The sequence below is a fragment of the Parambassis ranga genome, chromosome 5 (assembly GCF_900634625.1).
Source record: "Parambassis ranga chromosome 5, fParRan2.1, whole genome shotgun sequence".
In the NCBI taxonomy this organism is placed as follows: domain Eukaryota; kingdom Metazoa; phylum Chordata; class Actinopteri; family Ambassidae; genus Parambassis; species Parambassis ranga.
Window position 1 is genome coordinate 55,978 of NC_041026.1, and position 20,274 is coordinate 76,251.

Below are 20,274 nucleotides of genomic sequence, written 5' to 3' on the forward strand. Positions count from 1 at the left end.
TTACACATACACCATTGTGTATGCTCCTGCTAAGTCGCTCTGGACAGCAGACACACTGTCACGTTCACCTGTGGCCATACACATGTCTGTGGATGATCAAGACCTGGATGGAAAGCACCAATGTTTAAGTGGACTGCCTAACACAGAGCCTGCCTATCAGCTCCTCATACATGGAAAACCTAAGAGAGCAGTTAAAAGCTGACAGTGTCTGTTCCCGTGTCATGATGGTGTGCACTGAAGGATGGCCATCACATGCCAGACAAGAGCCTGTGCTGAGGAACTTCTGGCCCGAGCGAGCATCACTTACTGTGGAAGATGGGTTGCTTCTGAAAGGCACACGACTCGTAATACCGCCAGCGATGTTATGTTATGGGGGAGTTTGGACCCAAATGCAGACACTGAGGCTGAGGTGAACTAAAAGTGAGCTTTTAATGAAGCCAAAAAGGGTCAAAAAACATAAAATCCCAGAACACAAAGTACAAATCAAAGGAGTAAAAAACAACTAAATCACCAAGAACAAACAGTAAAAAACAAACCAAACCTAAAGGAGATCCAAAAGGGAGGAAGGGAACACACACAGGAACATGGCATGGATACACGGACGGACTAACGAGATCAAAGGGGAGCACAGGACTTAAATACAGAAGGGTAACAAGACACAGGTGAGACACATCAGGGTGGGGAAAGCAATCCTAAAGGCGGGAAACACAAGGAAGTAAAACACACAGGAACACAAGGGGGAAACAGGAAATAAAACAGGAAACACCAGACACAACTGCAAACACACAGATCACAGACTCAGGGCAGGAATGAAAACTAAACAGAAAACAATTCAAGAGACACGGAATCCTAACAAGCGATGCGCAATGACGTGCTTGCTAAGCTCCATGACGGACACCTCGGTGTAGTAGTGTAAAGCACGTGCATGTGAGTCTGTATGGTGGCCTGGACTTGGCCAGCAAATAAATGACATGGTGCTGAGATGCAGAACGTGTATTCAAGAGCAACATAACAGAAAAGAACCACTTATGCCAACTGAATGTCCAAAAAGGCCCTGGCAGAAGCTGGGGACAGACCTGTTTGTCATAGGAAGCAAAACATACTTGCTTGTCATTGACTACTTTTCTAGGTATGTTGAAATAGCTCTGCTATGTAAAACCAGGTCCACCGACCTCATTACTCACCTGAAGTCAATTTTTGCCCATCATGGCACTCCTGAGGTTTTGATGTCAGATAATGGGCCACAGTTTTCAGGGCAAGCTTTCACTTCTATTTCACTTGTGGCGTCTTATGGATTTGAGCATGTCACCAGTAGCCCAGCATTTCCGCAGAGCAATGGGGAAGCTGAGTGGGCGGTTCAGACTGTGAAGAATCTTTTGAAGAAGGCAGAAGACCCTTATTTGGCTTTGCTAGCCTATCGAGCTACTCCACTCCAAAATGGATACAGCCCAGCTCAGCTGCTTATGGGTCGCCGTCTCCGTTCTACGGTGCCATCCCATCATTCTCAGCTGAAGCACTGCCGGACTGCATCAAGTTGGCTCAAAAGGAAAGGGGGCTCTGTAGAGCCAATGTGGGGTTTGTGTGTTTCTCTGTGGTTGTGTTTGTGTCTTTAGGGAAGTTTGTCCATCCTTCTGCTGGTTGCGTGTGTAGTTGTGTGGTGGCTCTTCTGTCTCCTTCTGTCTCTTTGTTGTCTTTGTGTGTCTCTCTACATGTGTTGTGTGTCTCTGTACATGTGTTGTGTGTCTGCACATGTGTTGTGTGTCTCTACATGTGTTGTGTGTCTCTGTGCTTCTTGTGTTGCTGCTGTTGTTCTGTTGTGGTCGTAGGTGTCAGGTCGTTCTAACACCATCATATAAAAATAAAAATGAGGATGTGACTGTTATTGTCATGTCATTGTGTGGTTGTGTTTGTGTGTCTGTGGCTTCATCTTTCTGAAAGTGTTTCCTGGTAGCTGCAGCAGAGTGAAGACACACACTCAGAGGACACACACTGCAGAATGGAAGCTACATCTGTGCAGCTGCTGCTGGGTGAGTCTACACCTGCTGTGTGTGTGTCTGTGTGTGTGTGTCTGTATGTGTGTGTGTGTGTGTGTGTACATGCTGACAGACGTGTCTCACTGTCTCATTTTTGTCCAGCTGTGTCCTCTCTGGTGTGCTGTTGGACAGACGCAGGTGAGTGCAGGTCTTCTGTCTCTGGTTCTGTCTGACTGCATCAACACTGTTGTTGTGTCCTTTCTGTCCTCACAGCTGGTCTGAAGGTGAGTCCCAGCAGCTCTCAGCTGTTTGAAGGAGACTCTGTGTCTCTGAGCTGTGAGGAGGACGACAGCTCTGCTGGATGGACTCTGAGGAGAAAGACCACCAGAGGACAGGTGTCTCAGTGTGGACAAGGTGGGTTTGGAGAACCAGCTGGTTCTTCCTGTAAGATGGACTATGTTCTCCCCAAGGACAGTGGAGTGTACTGGTGTGAGTCCAGACAGGGACAGACCAGCAGCAGCATCAACCTGACTGTCTCTGGTAAGATGAGCCTGTGGACTCAGTGCTGATGAAGCTGTGTGTGTCTGCATGAAATGCTGTAGTGTGTCTCTGTGTGGAGGTGGAGCACTGATCCTGCAGAGTCCTGTCCTCCCTGTGATGGAGGGAGACCCCGTCACTCTGACCTGTACAACAAGGCCCCCTGCCTCCACCCTCCCAGCTGCTTTCTATAAAGATGGCTCCCTCCTCAGCTCTCAGCCTGCAGGTCACATGACCATCCTCCATGTTTCCAGCTCTCATGAAGGCCTCTACAGCTGTGACATCAGCGGTCATGGAGAGTCTCCACCCAGCTGGATCTCTGTCACAGGTGAGGAGCTCCACCTTGATGTCTGCACTTATTTCATCCACATGTTCAGCTGAGCAGGTGGGACTCTCTCCACAGGAAGACCTCTGCCCCCTGTCTCCCTCCAGCTGGTGTTCAGAGTGGTCCTCCACCTGGTGGTGTTCTGTCCGTACCTCGTCTCCACTGTCCTCATGGTGTCTCTGTATGGACACAGAGGTAACACTGATCAATCACTGACCTGTCAATCAATCAATCAATGAACTAATCAATCTCTTGATTCATGTTCTTTCTGACCTGCTCTGACTGCAGGAAAAGACCTGCCCGTCTCCATGGAGAGAGCCCCGCCCACCCTCACTGAGCAGGGATTGGATGATGAGTATGATGACGTCATCTCCGCTGTCACCACGGAGCATCAGTTCTGAGTCAGAGAGCTTTAGCGCCCCCTGCTGTGTGTCTGTGTGTAGTGGATATATCCACTGTGAGATGTCCTAACAGGGCCACCGTACAGAGGTCTGACATCAGGACACTGAGTATTTCTTATATATTTTTATCTTTAGTTGTTTCATGTCCTTGTTGTGTTGTCAGGTCATTACTGTGCTGCTCCTGCAGGGGGCGCTCTTCATCCTTCAACATGTCACATGTGTATCCAGCCTGTCTCTGAGCAGTGTAGGGCTCGCTCTGTAAATAGGACACATTAATATATGTGTCAACAAACCAACCTGTTTATGGCAGCGGCCATTACCACCAGCAGTGTTGTCATAGCAACAGGTCTGTGGTCACCATGAGGTCATGCTGTCATGAATGTGTGTGAGTGAAGGGTGATGACTGTCTGCATTCATTGTATCTGTGCTCACACAATAAAAGCTCCTCACAGTGCTGACATGTCACGTTTTTATTATTTGGATCAGAAATGTGGAAAAGATGCAAAGTTCACAGGATACAGCTGCTCTGAGGATGAAGATGAAGATGATGATGATGATGATGATGATGGTGGTGATGGTGAGGTGATGGTGAGGTGATGATGATGATGATGATGATGAAGATAATAATGGTGGTGATGATGATGACGAAGATGGTGATGATGGTGATGATGATGATGATGAAGATGATGATAATGAAGGTGGTGGTGATGATGATGATGATGGTGATGAGATGATGATGATGGTGATGATGATGGTGATGATGAAGATGAGGATGATGATGATGATGATGGTGAGGATGAAGCTGATGATGGTATTGATGATGATGATGATGATGAGGATGGTGGCGATAGAATAGAATAGAACAGACTTTATTAATCCCTTTGGGAAGGTCCCTCAGGGAATTTCGGGTACCAGCAGCAACACAACACCGACAGTCAGAGCTAAAGTGAGAGTCAGAGTTAAATAGAATAAAATAGAATATAGTGCAGTAAAATAAGTTATTGTATAGTTATTGATACACAGGGATTTTGCACAAGTTATTGCACTTTATAAAAATAAGTTATTGCACGTGTGTTGTATCAGCAGGCTGTGCTCCTCCCTCCTTCTCCCCCTCCTGCCAAAAGCAGAGTTGTAGAGTTTGATGGATCGGGGGACAAAGGAGTCTCTGAGTCTGCTGGTCCTGCTCTTGGGGAGGAGCAGCCTGTGACTGTTCAGGCTCCTCTGAGCGCTGATGACAGTGTGCAGAGGATGACTGGCATCGTCCACAATAGCCAGGAGTTTTCTTAGTGTTCTCCTCTCTGCCACTGTCACCAGGGAGTCCAGCTTCATGCCGACCACAGAGCCGGCCTGATCAGTCTGTCTGTTAGCACACCTTTTGTTTATGTTACCCCCCCCAACAGACAACAGCATAAAAAGGTGTACTGGCCACCACAGACTGGTAGAACATCCACAGGAGTTTCCTGCAGATGTTGAAGGCTCCCAGTCTTCGCAGGAAGTAGAGACGGCTCTGACGTACTGCGGTCTCTCCGTGAGGTAGTCAGCAATCCAGGACACCAAGCAGTGGTCCACTGACATCTCCCTCAGTTTGTCCAGTAGCAGCAGGGGCTGGATGGTGTTGAAGGCACTTGAGAAGTCAAAGAATAGGATCCTCACGGTGCCCCTCCCTTTGTCCAGATGTGCTTCAACACGGTGTAGGAGGTAGAGAATGGCGTCCTCCACACCCACACCTGCCCGGTAGGCAAACTGTAGGGGGTCCTGAGCCTGATGCACTTGGGGCTTGAGGAGGTCGAGGATGAGCCGCTCCATTGTCTTCATCAGCTGTGATGTGAGTGCCACCGGTCTGTAGTCGTTCAGCTCCTGAGGGCAGATTCTCTTTGGAACTGGAACAACACAGGATGTTTTCCACAGGGTAGGCACTCTCCCCAGACTGAGACTGAGGTTGAAGACATGCTGGAGTGGTTCCCCCAGTTCAGCAGCGCAGGTCATCAGCAGACGAGAAGGCACTGTGTCGGGGCCCGCCGCTTTCCTTGGGTGGAGCCTCCTCAGTTCTCTCCTCACCTGGTCTGCTGTGATGGATCGATGTTGAGATGGGGGGAGGGGTGATAGGTGGGGCTGCACAGGCGGTGGAGTCAGGGGGGTCATACTCTGCAGTGAGGAGGGGGGGACAGTGGGCTGGTCAAAGCGGTTGAAGAAGTTGTTCAGCCTGTTTCCTTCCTCCACTGTCCCCCTGCTGTTGTGGCCTTTGATCTGTAGCCTGTGATGGTGTTGACACCATCCCAGACCTCCTTCATGCGTCTCTCACTCAGTTTCTTCTCCACCTTCCTCCTGTAGCTGTCCTTTGCCTCTTTCAGGCATTGTTTCACCTCCCGCTGTGCTGATTGAATAGCCTCTCTGTCTCTGTTCATGAAGGCCACCTTCTTCCTGTTGAGGGCAGCTTTAACATCTTGTGTTACCCAAGGTTTGTCATTTGGGTAACAGCGGACAGACTTGTTTGGGGAGACTACGTCCAGGCAGAAGTTAAGGTAGTCTGTCAGACAGTGAGTCTGCTCCTCTATGTCCTCGCTGTGTGTTTTCAGCAGTACATCCCAGTCAGTGGTGTCGAAGCAGTCCCTCAGAGCATCCTCTGCTTCAGGTGGCCACTTCCTGATTAAACGAGTGGTTTTGGACATCCTTTTGACCAGGGGGGTGTACTGTGGCTGCAGGTGGACCAGGTTATGGTCAGACTTTCCAAGTGGGGGGAGGGGGGTAGCTCTGTAGGCGTCCTTCACGTTGGCGTACAGCAGGTCTATTGTGGGACAGTCTACAGCCTGGTGGAAGGAGGTCAAGGTGGAGTGCAGGGAAGCATGGTTCAAGTCCCCAGATATGACCATAAACGCCTCGGGGTGCTTTGTCTGCACCTTGCGGTTACTCTGTGCATCTTCTCACAGGCAGCTGATGCGTCCGCGCTCGGTGGGACGTAAGCACAGAGCACGATCACCTCGGCAAGTAATATGGCCGCAGGCTAACCGCTAACAGTTCCAAGTCCTGACAACACAGTACCTTTTTCACCGAGACGTGTCCTGGGCAACACCAACGCTCGTTCACATATATGATGAGCCCCCCACCTCTGCTCTTCCTGCAAGCGTCCGTGTCTCTGTCGGCTCTCACAGCAGTAAACCCCGGTAGATCCACGTTAGCATCCGGCATCACATCAGTGAGCCACGTCTCTGTGAAGATGTATAAGCTGCACTCACGGTAACTCTGTTGATTGTTCAGCGCAGACAGCTCGTCCATCTTATTTGGTAGTGAGTTGACATTCCCCATTATTACCGAGGGGGTCGCTGGCTTAAAACGTCTACGTGCAGCCTTTACTTTAACTCCTGCCCCTGTACTTCCTCCTCAGCTCTGCTGCATTCCAACGTTAGTCCTCGGTGCAACAAGTTCTTCTCTTGAATAAACAATGGTGATGATGATCATGTTGTGAATCATTATATCATGTGTGTGTGTGTGTGCAGCAGATGATGTCTGACAGCAGTGTGATGTTCTTCAGACTGATCACAGCTCTCTGCTCTGCAGGTCACAGAGGAGGAGACAGTGGGGGAGGACATGTTGGACTGGTTGTTGGTGTTGGTCTGGTGATCTTTAAAAGACACCAGATGAAGAGCAGCCCTCCTCCTCCTCCTGGTCAGCAGCTTGTCTGGAGTGAAGTACAGTATATACTCAAAGTTACAGATCAGACTGTTTTCCTTTCAGCTGCTCTGTTTTGGTTGTCTTGTGGACACAACAGGTTGAATTCCCATGTCTCCGCTTTTTAATGATCCTCCAGCAGTCTCTGTGATGTGTGTTCATTAGTTTGTTGTTTGTTGGTGACACACAGTCAAGCCCTCCCTCTTCCTTGTGTGTGTCTTTCTTCTCTGTAGAAGTCGTACAGTTGGGGTTCTGTGTGTAACAGAGGAAAGTGTGTGATCTCTGAGTGTTCACCCTCAGAGGAGAGAGAGCTCCAACAGTGTGAGCTGCAGCATTGATGATGTTCCTGCAGGAGCTGCTCATGACCAGCAGGGGGAGACGTCTGCTCAGGAACATCATGCTGAGGACAGAGTTCAAAGTCTAAAATAAGTCTAAACTTTGCATCTTTTCCACATTTCTGATCCAAATAATGAAAACTTGACATGTCAGCACTGTGAGGAGCTTTTATTGTGTTAGCACAGATACACTGAAGACAGCAGGGGGCGCTAAAGCTCTCTGACTCAGAACTGATGCTCTGTGGTGACAGCAAAGATGACGTCATCATGCTCATCATCCAATCCCTGCTCAGTGGGGGTGGGCGGGGCCACCACCAGGTGGAGGGAGGCAGGGGGCGGGGCTGAGGAGGTGGGCGGGGCCATGGTTGGAGGTCTTCCTGTGGAGAGAGTCCCACCTGCTCAGCTGAACATGTGGATGAAATAAGTGCAGACATCAAGGTGGAGCTCCTCACCTGTGACAGAGATCCAGCTGGGTGGAGACTCTCCATGACCGCTGATGTCACAGCTGTAGAGGCCTTCATCAGAGCTGGAAACATGGAGGATGGTCATGTGACCTGCAGGCTGAGTGCTGAGGAGGGAGCCATCTTTATAGAAAGCAGCTGGGAGGGTGGAGGCAGGGGGCCTTGTTGTACAGGTCAGAGTGACGGGGTCTCCCTCCATCACAGGGAGGACAGGACTCTGCAGGATCACTGCTCCACCTCCACACAGAGACACACTACAGCATTTCATGCAGACACACACAGCTTCATCAGCACTGAGTCCACAGGCTCATCTTACCAGAGACAGTCAGGTTGATGCTGCTGCTGGTCTGTCCCTGTCTGGACTCACACCAGTACACTCCACTGTCCCAGGGGTCCACGTAGCCCATCCTACAGGAAGAACCAGCTGGTTGTCCCCAGTCTTCACACGGAGTCCTGGAGTCTCTGGTGGTGTTTCTCCTCAGAGTCCATCCAGCAGAGCTGTCGTCCTCCTCACAGCTCAGAGACACACAGTCTCCTTCAAACAGCTGAGAGCTGCTGGGACTCACCTTCAGACCAGCCGTGAGGACAGAAAGGAGACATAACAAGGAGACATAACAAGGAGACATAACAAGGAGACATATCAATTTAGATAATCATGTCAGGCATCACTGTCATTCCTATATTATGTTTACTTAGCACCTTACATCTCCATATTGTATCCATGTATCATATATTGTGCTCATACCGCGTACTGTACTCTTTTTGGATTATAGTGACACTTATACTCTGTACTTAACTGCATTTAATGTAACTTAATACCTCTGGCACAAGAATTTCCTTCGGGATTAATAAAGTTTTATCTTATCTTATCTTATCTTATCAAGGAGACATAAGAAGGACACATAACAAAGAGACATATCAAGGAGACATAAGAAGGAGACATAACAAGGAGACATATCAAGGAGACATATCAAGGAGACATAAGAAGGAGACATAACAAGGAGACATATCAAGGAGACATATCAAGGAGACATAACAAGGAGACATAAGAAGGAGACATAAGAAGGAGACATATACAGACTGTAACATATGAGACATGTGTAGTTGGTAAACCACTGACTGTAGCTGAACTTTAAAGGGTGGATTTTCCATCTAAAACATGTTGTTGTTGTAAGTCAACAGTGTGACTCCACCTCATCATCTAACAGGACAGTTCTCTTGTCTTAGTGTTAGCTCTCCCCACACAGGAAATACAGCATGAAAGTGGACAATGTGTTTCTGGTTGTTGACTGTAAAAATGAATCTCTACACCCAGTCTCAGTACAGGCATGTCCTCCTCTTTATCACTGTTAGCTTCATTGTCAAAGCTGTCACTTCTGGTTAGCTAATGCTAGCTACCGACAGACTTCCACACCAAGCAGCCCAGTGACATCACTGTCTGCTATGACAAGATGGAGCTATACATGTTGTGTTAATAACATTATTTTTCACAGACACATTCTTCACTTTTTATATATAAAACCCCTCTTTATTATTCTACCTACAGTCAGTAGTTCCTTTTAGCACCTGTATCCACTCACAGTCTGAAACATGGTCCTGATGACTTACAAGGACTGAACAGACTGAGCTGTGAGACGTTCACTGACCGTAGTCTGAGGTGTAGCCTGAGGTGTAGCCTGAGGTGTGGTCTGAGGTGTAGTCTGAGGTGTGGTCTGAGGTGTAGCCTGAGGTGTAGCCTGAGGTGTGGTCTGAGGTGTAGTCTGAGGTGTGGTCTGAGGTGTAGCCTGAGGTGTAGCCTGAGGTGTGGTCTGAGGTGTAGTCTGAGGAGTAGCCTGAGGTGTGGTCTGAGGTGTGGTCTGAGGAGTAGCCTGAGGTGTGGTCTGAGGTGTGGTCTGAGGTGTAGCCTGAGGTGTGGTCTGAGGTGTAGTCTGAGGTGTGGTCTGAGGTGTAGCATGAGGTGTGGTCTGAATTGTGGTCTGAGGTGTAGTCTGAGGTGTAGTCTGAGGTGTAGTCTGAGTTGTGGTCTGAGGTGTGGTCTGAGGTGTGGTCTGAGGTGTAGCCTGAGGTGTGGTCTGAGGTGTGGTCTGAGGTGTAGCATGAGGTGTGGTCTGAGGTGTAGTCTGAGGTGGTCTGAGGTGTGGTCTGAATTGTGGTCTGAGGTGTAGTCTGAGGTGTGGTCTGCTGCTTGGTTGGAGCTCAGCACAGCAGAGACATGGAGATGTGCCAGATGTGTGTGTGGTCTGAACTCTGTGTACACTCTATGTTGGCCTCTGTTCAGAGTGAATAAGTATAAATGCTGTAACAGTCAGACCAGCTGCAGCTGTGACAGCTGTTACTGTGTGATAATCTGAGAACATGTGATTTATTGTTAGATCTGTTTGTGTCCTCTTTGTTTTTATTCAGAATGTACATCCTGTTTTTCTCACCGTGGGTCAAGGAAGTCCATCGTGTGTGTGATGTGCTTATGATCCATGTCTGCAACAGTGATATTACACAGGTTCATCAGTAGATCAACAGGGGGCGCTCACAGATCATGGAGCGATTCAGCAGTTCAAACTAGAATTCTACCTACAGATTTTCTACATTTCTTATTAATGAAAAAACGGTGTGATTTGTTTTTTTATTACTCACTAGTTAAAAATTAAATATAATGAATTATATTCGGACTTATAATTACGCATTTTGGGTGTTGCTGAGTGACAGGCGGCTGACGTATCATAGCGCGCGCCCGCCCTCCTCAAAACGGCTTTTCAGAAACAGGCGGGTGACGTCACGGAAGCTGTGTTTTCAGACACAGCCATGTGTGCACGCACTGTACGTGTTCACACGCTGCAGCACGAGCAGGTTTTAACTAGTTCGTTTCTACGTGTTGGTTCCTGCAGAGAACAGACAACAAACACTTCAGGGTTAAACAGTTAAAAACAATCAGCGTCAGCTGTTGCTAGGCAGACTGCTCAGCAGGTCTCCAGTGGATCCACACGCTGTCCTGTTCAGGGGTTAGATGTCTCTCCGCTGGCTGCTGCTGTTTGCGGCTCTGCTGGACTGTGAGTCTGCAGGTGAGTCACTTCTGATGAACTCTTTATGTCTTTAATGTGTCTGTACACACATGATGTACAGTGTCACTGTGATGCGTCATTGCGCACAGTTTACTTCACTGGAATACAAAGGAAAACAAATATTAGCTGAAAGCTGCTGTGTACCAGAGTAAATTATATTTGCTGAGTGCTGAGGGGAGAGACGGCGAGACCCCAAAGTGGCCTTTGGTGTGCCTCGTATACCGCTGTAATAGTGGTATATCTATCTGAACGGGCCGTGTCTGGCTGTGTTATGGTGTGTGCCGCTCTGTGGCTCACATGCCTTCTGTGTTTGGGGATGTTTTTGTGGACTTTATCACTTGGATACATGCATGAAGCGTCATCTCTCGCTGTTTTAGTGCCGCTGTGCTGCTCTGTGCCTCTGGCTCACTGTGGAGGTTGTACCAACACGTCTATGGTAACTACAGTCACAGCTGGTTGAAAATAAAGCATGTTCTTTCACAGCGAATCTCTGGTATAGCTCCTCTGTCTGACGCTGCTGTGGATGTGTCAGTTTAACCCTTTAACCTCTCTGCTCTGTTCTCAGTCTTCTCTCATTCAGATGAACAGGTCACAGCTGAGACTGGACAGACTGTCACTCTGCCCTGTAGAGCTACAAAGAGGAACAACATCAGAGCTGTGCAGTGGAGCAGAGCTGACCTGGAGACAGAAGGATATGTCCTGTTTTATAGAGATGGTCAGTTTGACTCAGAACAGCAGCATCCATCTTTTAAAGGTTGGGTGCAGCTGAAGGAGGGATGGAAGGAGGATGGAGACGTGTCTCTGATCCTGAAGAATGTGATGACTGAGGACAGCGGGACATATGAGTGCAGAGTCGGACAGGAAGGAACAGAGCCTGAACTCATCAACACCATCAGTCTGTCTGTGCTTCTACCAGGTGTGTGTCTGTGTGTGTGTGTGTGCAGCAGATGATGTCTGACAGCAGTGTGATGTTCTTCAGACTGATCACAGCTCTTTCTGCTCTGCAGGTCACACAGGAGGACACAAGGGAGGAGGAGACAAGGAAGGAGGAGACAAGATAAGGATCAAAGGAGCACCTGATGGAGCTGCTGGAGTCCTTCTTGCTGTGATTGTTGCTGCTGCTGTTGTTGGTTTTGTGATCTATGCAAGACGGCAGATGTTGGGCGGCCCTCCTGTTCTTTATGAAGCAGCTGAACATCAGATCTGAACTGAAGCAGCTGTTGATGTTTCAGCAGCAGACCAAGCAGTCATGTAGCTCCATCCACTGACTGAGACTTGAAGACAGCAGCACACGTCTCACATACAGGAATCCTACTGGCTGCTGCAGAGTGTGAACAGCTTCCCCTTGAAGTCTCCTCATCATGGAGGGAGCCCAGAGGATGCTGGGAGCTGAGCTGTGTGCAGCTCTCCTGTATTATATAGTGAGTCCTGGTGCTTTGTGTGAGTGATGATCAGAGGTTGATGATTGTTTGACCTCTGAGCAGCTCTGACAGAGTTTCACCTCCACCGAGCCTGCAGCTCACCATGAATGTGATGTTCATGTTGTTGTGCACATACCCATGAGGGGGCAGGGAACTTTTTCATGTTATTTATTTTAGATACTTTAATAATCCCAGAGGGAAACTGTTTAAGGCTGCTGCCAAGCAGTGTCATACGATGACCAGCAAGGCGCGCCACACATACTGGGATCATTTTTTATCAGTTCAAGGAAAACTCGTTGGCTTTCTGACGGTGTCCCTCTTAAAAATCCACACCCAACCGTTTTGCCCTGACAGCCAGCTGTTCGGGGAGAGGGCCGGTCATTCCTCCATTAAGTCATATTATCTAACTCGCCGCCATCTCCACATCTTTGACATCCCAGACATAAAAATTACACCAGTTGTAGAGCAACGTCTTGTGATTCTGACGGTGTCCTTACTTTTTGGTTTGGACAAAAAGAGAAGTTGTTCGGAGGGTGGTTTTACATAGGAAATGCATTAGGAGGGGGAAAGAAAGAGCAGCAGTAAGGACCAGCTGATAAACATTCCAGTTGCCGTGGATGCAGGCAGGCAGGCAGGCAAGGCTGTTACCATGGTGACAGACTGACACAATAGAAGCCTCAGACCTATATTCACAGGCTATTCTTTAGGGTCGTGACTTCATACTGTTCTTGTCTTCAGCTGTTTCTCTTTCATATCTTCATAATATTAAAACATTTTCTACTTTTCCAGATAAGAGCTTCATCTTTCTAAATTCTTAACTGTGTTTCAGCAAATTAACTTCAGATTGCAGATTCTCCAGCAATTCAGATCAATCCTTCACATCAGTGATAGATGAATGTTATTTTTATTCTTCTATTTTACTTGATGTTATATTTCTATACTGTTTCTGAGCACCTGGAATGCAGACACTTTCCCCCTGGGATCAATAAAGTATTTCTGATTCTAAATCTGATTCTGATCATTCAAAAACATAATAATACTTTACAGCTTCCCCTTAAACTGCCATGCGTCCTGAGGAGTTACCTGACAAAGCCCTGTTAGGACATCTAACAGACAGCAGGGGGCACTAACATCATGGAGGGTTTCAGCAGTTAAATCAGTCTACATGTGTGGGTCGGCCTGCTCAGCTGAACATGTGGATGAAATAAGTGCAGACATCAAGGTGGAGCTCCTCACCTGTGACAGAGATCCAGCTGGGTGGAGACTCTCCATGACCGCTGATGTCACAGCTGTAGAGGCCTTCATCAGAGCTGGAAACATGGAGGATGGTCATGTGACCTGCAGGCTGAGTGCTGAGGAGGGAGCCATCTTTATAGAAAGCAGCTGGGAGGGTGGAGGCAGGGGGCCTTGTTGTACAGGTCAGAGTGACGGGGTCTCCCTCCATCACAGGGAGGACAGGACTCTGCACGCACAGACACACTACACTACTATATTTATTATATCTCCTCTGTATAAACATGGCGCCCCTGAGGGGAACGTGTTTGCTCGCGTTGCTCTAGAATGCTGGCTTTTCTCCTTTTCACCTGGAGAATAAAGACTCCTACATCGGGATGCTCTTTATTGACTACAGCTCCGTGTTCAACACAGTCATCCCCACAAGCTCAACCACAAACTGTTGTGGACTACACCCCTTCCTCTGTGGCTCCTGGACTTTCTGACTGGCAGGCCTCAGTCTGTCAGGATAGGGAACAGGACTTCAGCCAGTATCATCACAAACATTGGCACACCACAGGGCTGTGTCCTCAGTCCCATCCTCTAAACTCTGTTCACCCATGACTGCGTGGCCTCCCAGACACACAACATCATCCTGAAGTTTGCAGACAACACCGCCGTGATCGGTCGCATCACAGGTGCAGCCCTCCTCCTCCTCCTGATGAAGCAGTTAATGATCAGCTGGTCTGAGTTGAAGCTCTTGGTGACATTTTCAGCAGCAGACCAACCAGAGCGTCTGTAGCCTTCACCTGTCATGTGACCCCTCCTTGAACTGCCTCCTTACCGTGGTGGAGGGTCTGAGAGCTCAGGATGCTGGGAGCTGAGCTGTCTGCAGCTCTGAGCTGCTGGTAGGCTCTCCCATGGCAGACTGGTCCCAGTGGATGAGCCACTGAGAGCAGTTCATTGATCAGTGATGTGCTCTTCTTTTAAAGTGTCAGAGGCTGCATCATAACATGTGTCACATGCACATGCACCGCCACCTGCAGGAAGACGCTTCATCGCATAGTGAGAGCAGCTGAGAGGATCACCGGCGTCATTCTCCCCTCCCTCCAAGACCTCTACGACAGCCGTCTCACCCGAAAGGCCCTCCGCATCACAGGAGACCCCACCCATTTTTTACACTTTATATTTATCTTTAGTTTTAGTTACATGTTATATGTTGCAGAGTGAAGACTAACACAATTTGGATTCTCTGTATGTCCAGCACATATAGCAGATTTGACAATAAAGCTGACTTTGACTAATATTCAGTCATGATGAGTTGCTGCATGAATTATATATTATACAATATATAATTATATATATTACTTCAGTGCATGGAGTATCATGATGATCATTATATAATGTAAATGTAACATTCCTCTTTGTGCCTTTACAGCTGATATAATCAATGATTTGGAGGGTTTTGTATTTTTGTGTTGTTTTTATTTCTTGTAGCACATGTTCCTGCTCTTCATGCAGGTCAGCATGTGTGGACACTAACACCTGGTCATTAGTGCAGAGGGTGGATCATATGTACTGGATTTCTCTGTGACGGCTCTGTCTTCATGAAGAACATAAAATGTTCAGGTTAAATGTGTCTGTTATTTGTCAGCTGCTTCTCTAAAAGCTCTTTGTGTCTCACAGGAAAACAAAACACAGCCAGGGACAGCGTCTGTGCCTCTCAGCTTTTTACAGAGGCTGCAGAAAAACACACACTGAACAACAACAGCCTCTGTAACCCTGTCCGAGGCTTTGACCTTCAGCTGTGGAGGACACAGTCTGATCAGTCACGACCTGCACATGTTTACAGTCTGTCCCACTGGGTTTAGAGTGAGGACATCTTTATGAAGTGAGGACATCTTTATGAAGTGAGGACATCTTTATAAAGTGAGGAAATTTTATGAAGTGAGGACATCTTTATAAAGTGAGGACATCTGTATGAAGTGAGGACATTTTACAGAGTGAGGACATCTTTATAAAGTGAGGACATCTTTATGAAGTGAGGACATTTTATGAAGTGAGGACATCTTTATAAAGTGAGGACATCTATATGAAGTGAGGACATTTTATAAAGTGAGGACTTTATGAAGTGAGGACAATTTATAAACTGAGGACATCTTTATGAAGTGAGGACATCTTTATGAAGTGAGGACATCTTTATGAAGTGAGGACATCTTTATAAAGCGAGGACATGTTTATGAAGTGAGGACATTTTATGAAGTGAGGACATCTTTATGAAGCGAGGACATCTTTACGAAGTGAGGACATCTTTATGAAGTGAGGACATTTTATAAAGTGAGGACATCTATATGAAGTGAGGACATCTTTATGAAGTGAGGACATCTTTATGAAGTGAGGACATCTTTATAAAGCGAGGACATGTTTATGAAGTGAGGACATCTTTATAAAGTGAGGACATCTTTATAAAGTGAGGACATCTTTATGAAGTGAGGACATCTTTATGAAGTGAGGACATCTTTATAAAGTGAGGACATTTTACAGAGTGAGGACATCTTTATGAAGTGAGGACATTTTATAAAGTGAGGACATCTTTATGAAGTGAGGACATTTTATGAAGTGAGGACATCTTTATGAAGTGAGGACATCTTTATAAAATGAGGACATCTTTATGAAGTGAAGACATTTTACAGAGTGAAGACATCTTTATAAAGTGAGGACATCTTTATAAAGTGAGGACATTTTATGAAGTGAGGACATTTTATAAAGTGAGAACGTTTTATAAAGTGAGGACATCTTTATGAAGTGAGGACATTTTATAAAGTGAGGACATTTTATAAAGTGAGGACATCTTTATGAAGTGAGGACATCTTTATGAAGTGAGGACATCTTATAAAGTGAGGACATCTTTATAAAGTGAGGACATTTATATGAAGTGAGGACATCTTTATGAAGTGAGGACATTTTATAAAGTGAGGACATCTTTATGAAGTGAGGACATTTTATGAAGTGAGGACATCTTTATGAAGTGAGGACATCTTTACGAAGTGAGGACATCTTTGTGAAGTGAGGACATCTTTATAAAGTGAGGACATCTTTATAAAGTGAGGACATTTTACAGAATGAGGACATCTTTATGAAGTGAGGACATCTTTATGAAGTGAGGACATCTTTATGAAGTGAGGACATCTGTATGAAGTGAGGACATTTTACAGAGTGAGGACATCTTTATAAAGTGAGGACATCTTTATGAAGTGAGGACATTTTATGAAGTGAGGACATCTTTATAAAGTGAGGACATCTATATGAAGTGAGGACATTTTATAAAGTGAGGACTTTATGAAGTGAGGACAATTTATAAACTGAGGACATCTTTATGAAGTGAGGACATCTTTATGAAGTGAGGACATCTTTATGAAGTGAGGACATCTTTATAAAGCGAGGACATGTTTATGAAGTGAGGACATTTTATGAAGTGAGGACATCTTTATGAAGCGAGGACATCTTTACGAAGTGAGGACATCTTTATGAAGTGAGGACATTTTATAAAGTGAGGACATCTATATGAAGTGAGGACATCTTTATGAAGTGAGGACATCTTTATGAAGTGAGGACATCTTTATAAAGCGAGGACATGTTTATGAAGTGAGGACATCTTTATGAAGTGAGGACATCTTTATGAAGTGAGGACATCTTTATGAAGTGAGGACATCTTTATAAAGTGAGGACATCTTTATGAAGTGAGGACATCTTTATGAAGTGAGGACATCTTTATAAAGTGAGGACATTTTACAGAGTGAGGACATCTTTATGAAGTGAGGACATTTTATAAAGTGAGGACATCTTTATGAAGTGAGGACATTTTATGAAGTGAGGACATCTTTATGAAGTGAGGACATCTTTATAAAATGAGGACATCTTTATGAAGTGAAGACATTTTACAGAGTGAAGACATCTTTATAAAGTGAGGACATCTTTATGAAGTGAGGACATTTTACAGAGTGAGGACATCTTTATGAAGTGAGGACATTTTATAAAGTGAGGACATCTTTATGAAGTGAGGACATTTTATGAAGTGAGGACATCTTTATGAAGTGAGGACATCTTTATAAAATGAGGACATCTTTATGAAGTGAAGACATTTTACAGAGTGAAGACATCTTTATAAAGTGAGGACATCTTTATGAAGTGAGGACATTTTATGAAGTGAGGACATCTTTATGAAGTGAGGACATCTTTATAAAATGAGGACATCTTTATGAAGTGAAGACATTTTACAGAGTGAAGACATCTTTATAAAGTGAGGACATCTTTATAAAGTGAGGACATTTTATGAAGTGAGGACATTTTATAAAGTGAGAACATTTTATAAAGTGAGGACATCTTTATGAAGTGAGGACATTTTATAAAGTGAGGACATTTTATAAAGTGAGGACATCTTTATGAAGTGAGGACATCTTTATGAAGTGAGGACATCTTATAAAGTGAGGACATCTTTATAAAGTGAGGACATTTATATGAAGTGAGGACATCTTTATGAAGTGAGGACATTTTATAAAGTGAGGACATCTTTATGAAGTGAGGACATTTTATGAAGTGAGGACATCTTTATGAAGTGAGGACATCTTTACGAAGTGAGGACATCTTTGTGAAGTGAGGACATCTTTATAAAGTGAGGACATCTTTATAAAGTGAGGACATTTTACAGAATGAGGACATCTTTATGAAGTGAGGACATCTTTATGAAGTGAGGACATCTTTATGAAGTGAGGACATTTTATAAAGTGAGGACATCTTTATAAAGTGAGGACATCTTTATGAAGTGAGGACATCTTTATGAAGTGAGGACATCTTTATGAAGTGAGGACATTTTATAAAGTGAGGACATCTTTATGAAGTGAGGACATTTTATAAAGTGAGGACATCTTTATGAAGTGAGGACATCTTTATGAAGTGAGGACATCTATATGAAGTGAGGACATTTTATAAAGTGAGGACATCTTTATAAAGTGAGGACATCTTTATGAAGTGAGGACATCTTTATGAAGTGAGGACATCTTTATGAAGTGAGGACATTTTATAAAGTGAGGACATCTTTATGAAGTGAGGACATTTTATAAAGTGAGGACATCTTTATGAAGTGAGGACATCTTTATGAAGTGAGGACATCTATATGAAGTGAGGACATTTTATAAAGTGAGGACATCTTTATAAAGTGAGGACATCTTTATGAAGTGAGGACATCTTTATGAAGTGAGGACCACACCTCAGATTACGGTCAGTGAACGTCTGTGACGCAGTTTAAACTCAGAGGGTCTGAATCAAAACTTTGTTATTTGACTCGATGAATGATTAAAGCCTGAAAAACATGATGTTTATGTGGACACTGGAGGTTTTGACATCAGAGACATGATTTTATTTTGTCCATGTTAAACACTGTGTCGTTATGTCTCCTTGTTATGTCTCCTTCTTATGTCTCCTTGTTATGTGTCCTTCTTATGTCTCCTTCTTATGTGTCCTTCCTGTCCTCACAGCTGGTCTGAAGGTGAGTCCCAGCAGCTCTCAGATGTTTGAAGGAGACTCTGTGTCTCTGAGCTGTGAGGAGGACGACAGCTCTGCTGGATGGACTCTGAGGAGAAACACCACCAGAGGACAGCTGTCTCAGTGTGGACAAGGGTGGGGAAGACCAGCTGGTTCTTCCTGTAAGTTGGGCTACGTCCTCCCCGGGGACAGTGGAGTGTACTGGTGTGAGTCCAGACAGGGACAGACCAGCAGCAGCATCAACCTGACTGTCTCTGGTAAGATGAGCCTGTGGACTCAGTGCTGATGAAGCTGTGTGTGTCTGCATGAAATGCTGTAGTGTGTCTCTGTGTGGAGGTGGAGCAGTGATCCTGCAGAGTCCTGTCCTCCCTGTGATGGAGGGAGACCCCGTCACTCTGACCTGTACAACAAGGCCCCCTGCCTCCACCCTCCCAGCTGCTTTCTATAAAGATGGCTCCCTCCTCAGCACTCAGCCTGCAGGTCACATGACCATCCTCCATGTTTCCAGCTCTGATGAAGGCCTCTACAGCTGTGACATCAGCGGTCATGGAGAGTCTCCACCCAGCTGGATCTCTGTCACAGGTGAGGAGCTCCACCTTGATGTCTGCATTTATTTCATCCACATGTTCAGCTGAGCAGGTGGGACTCCACAGGAAGACCTCCAACCACGGCTCCACCCACCTCCTCAGCTCCGCCCCCTGTGTCCCTCCAGCTGGTGTTCAGAGTGGTCCTCCACCTGGTGGTGTTCTGTCCGTACCTCGTCTCCACTGTCCTCATGGTGTCTCTGTATGGACACAGAGGTAACACTCTGATCAATCACTGACCTGTCAATCAATTAATCAATAAACTAATCAATCTCTTGATCCATGTCCAACTATGGACAGAGCTTCCGTGACGTCACCCGTTTGTTTCTGAAGAGCGGTTTTGAGTCTCAGTGGGAGGTTCCAGGACTTGATGACCGCCGCCATGTTGGCAGCGTCACGTCCGCCAAAACTCTCAAATATGGACAAAGAGGGGGAGCACGAGCGGGGTTTAGGGGGGCGGGCGATCGTGGAAACAGGAAACTCACGCTGTGATACGTCAACTGTCTGTCACTCAAGAGGCAACGCCCATAATTATGCGTAATTTAAGTCAGAATATAATTGAAACGAGTGAGTTGTAAAAAAATTCACCCCCCCTACAATTGACACTAGAAGAGAACCTATCATCTGAGACCAGAGTGGTTTTTTGTACCTGGCTGTAAACATGTTCTTTTCTGCTGTGAAGTCGGCCATTTTAACATGGGAGTCTATGGAAATTACTCGCTTTTGGAGCCAGCCCCCAGTGGCTGCGGCGTGAACTACAAG

The 20,274-nt window shown here is 46.0% G+C and overlaps 1 protein-coding gene across 1 annotated transcript; it reads left to right on the forward strand.

Moving 5' to 3' along the window:
• Window positions 1-1,974: 1,974 nt before the first annotated feature.
• LOC114435360 (Fc receptor-like A) lies at window positions 1,975-19,751 on the forward strand. Its single transcript, XM_028405018.1, has 5 exons — window positions 1,975-2,027; window positions 2,136-2,171; window positions 18,922-19,185; window positions 19,265-19,510; window positions 19,582-19,751. The coding sequence occupies exons 1-5, from the start codon at window positions 1,997-1,999 to the stop codon at window positions 19,749-19,751; spliced, it is 747 nt and encodes a 248-aa protein (XP_028260819.1). The 5' UTR covers window positions 1,975-1,996.
• The last annotated feature ends 523 nt before the right edge of the window (window positions 19,752-20,274 follow it).

Coding starts and splice junctions, on each gene's coding strand:
- LOC114435360 (XM_028405018.1), top strand. CDS start 1,997: ATGGAAGCTACATCTGTGCAGCTGCTGCTGG. Junction 2,028..2,135: donor ATCTGTGCAGCTGCTGCTGG/GTGAGTCTACAC, acceptor ATTTTTGTCCAG/CTGTGTCCTCTCTGGTGTGC. Junction 19,511..19,581: donor CAGCTGGATCTCTGTCACAG/GTGAGGAGCTCC, acceptor GGGACTCCACAG/GAAGACCTCCAACCACGGCT.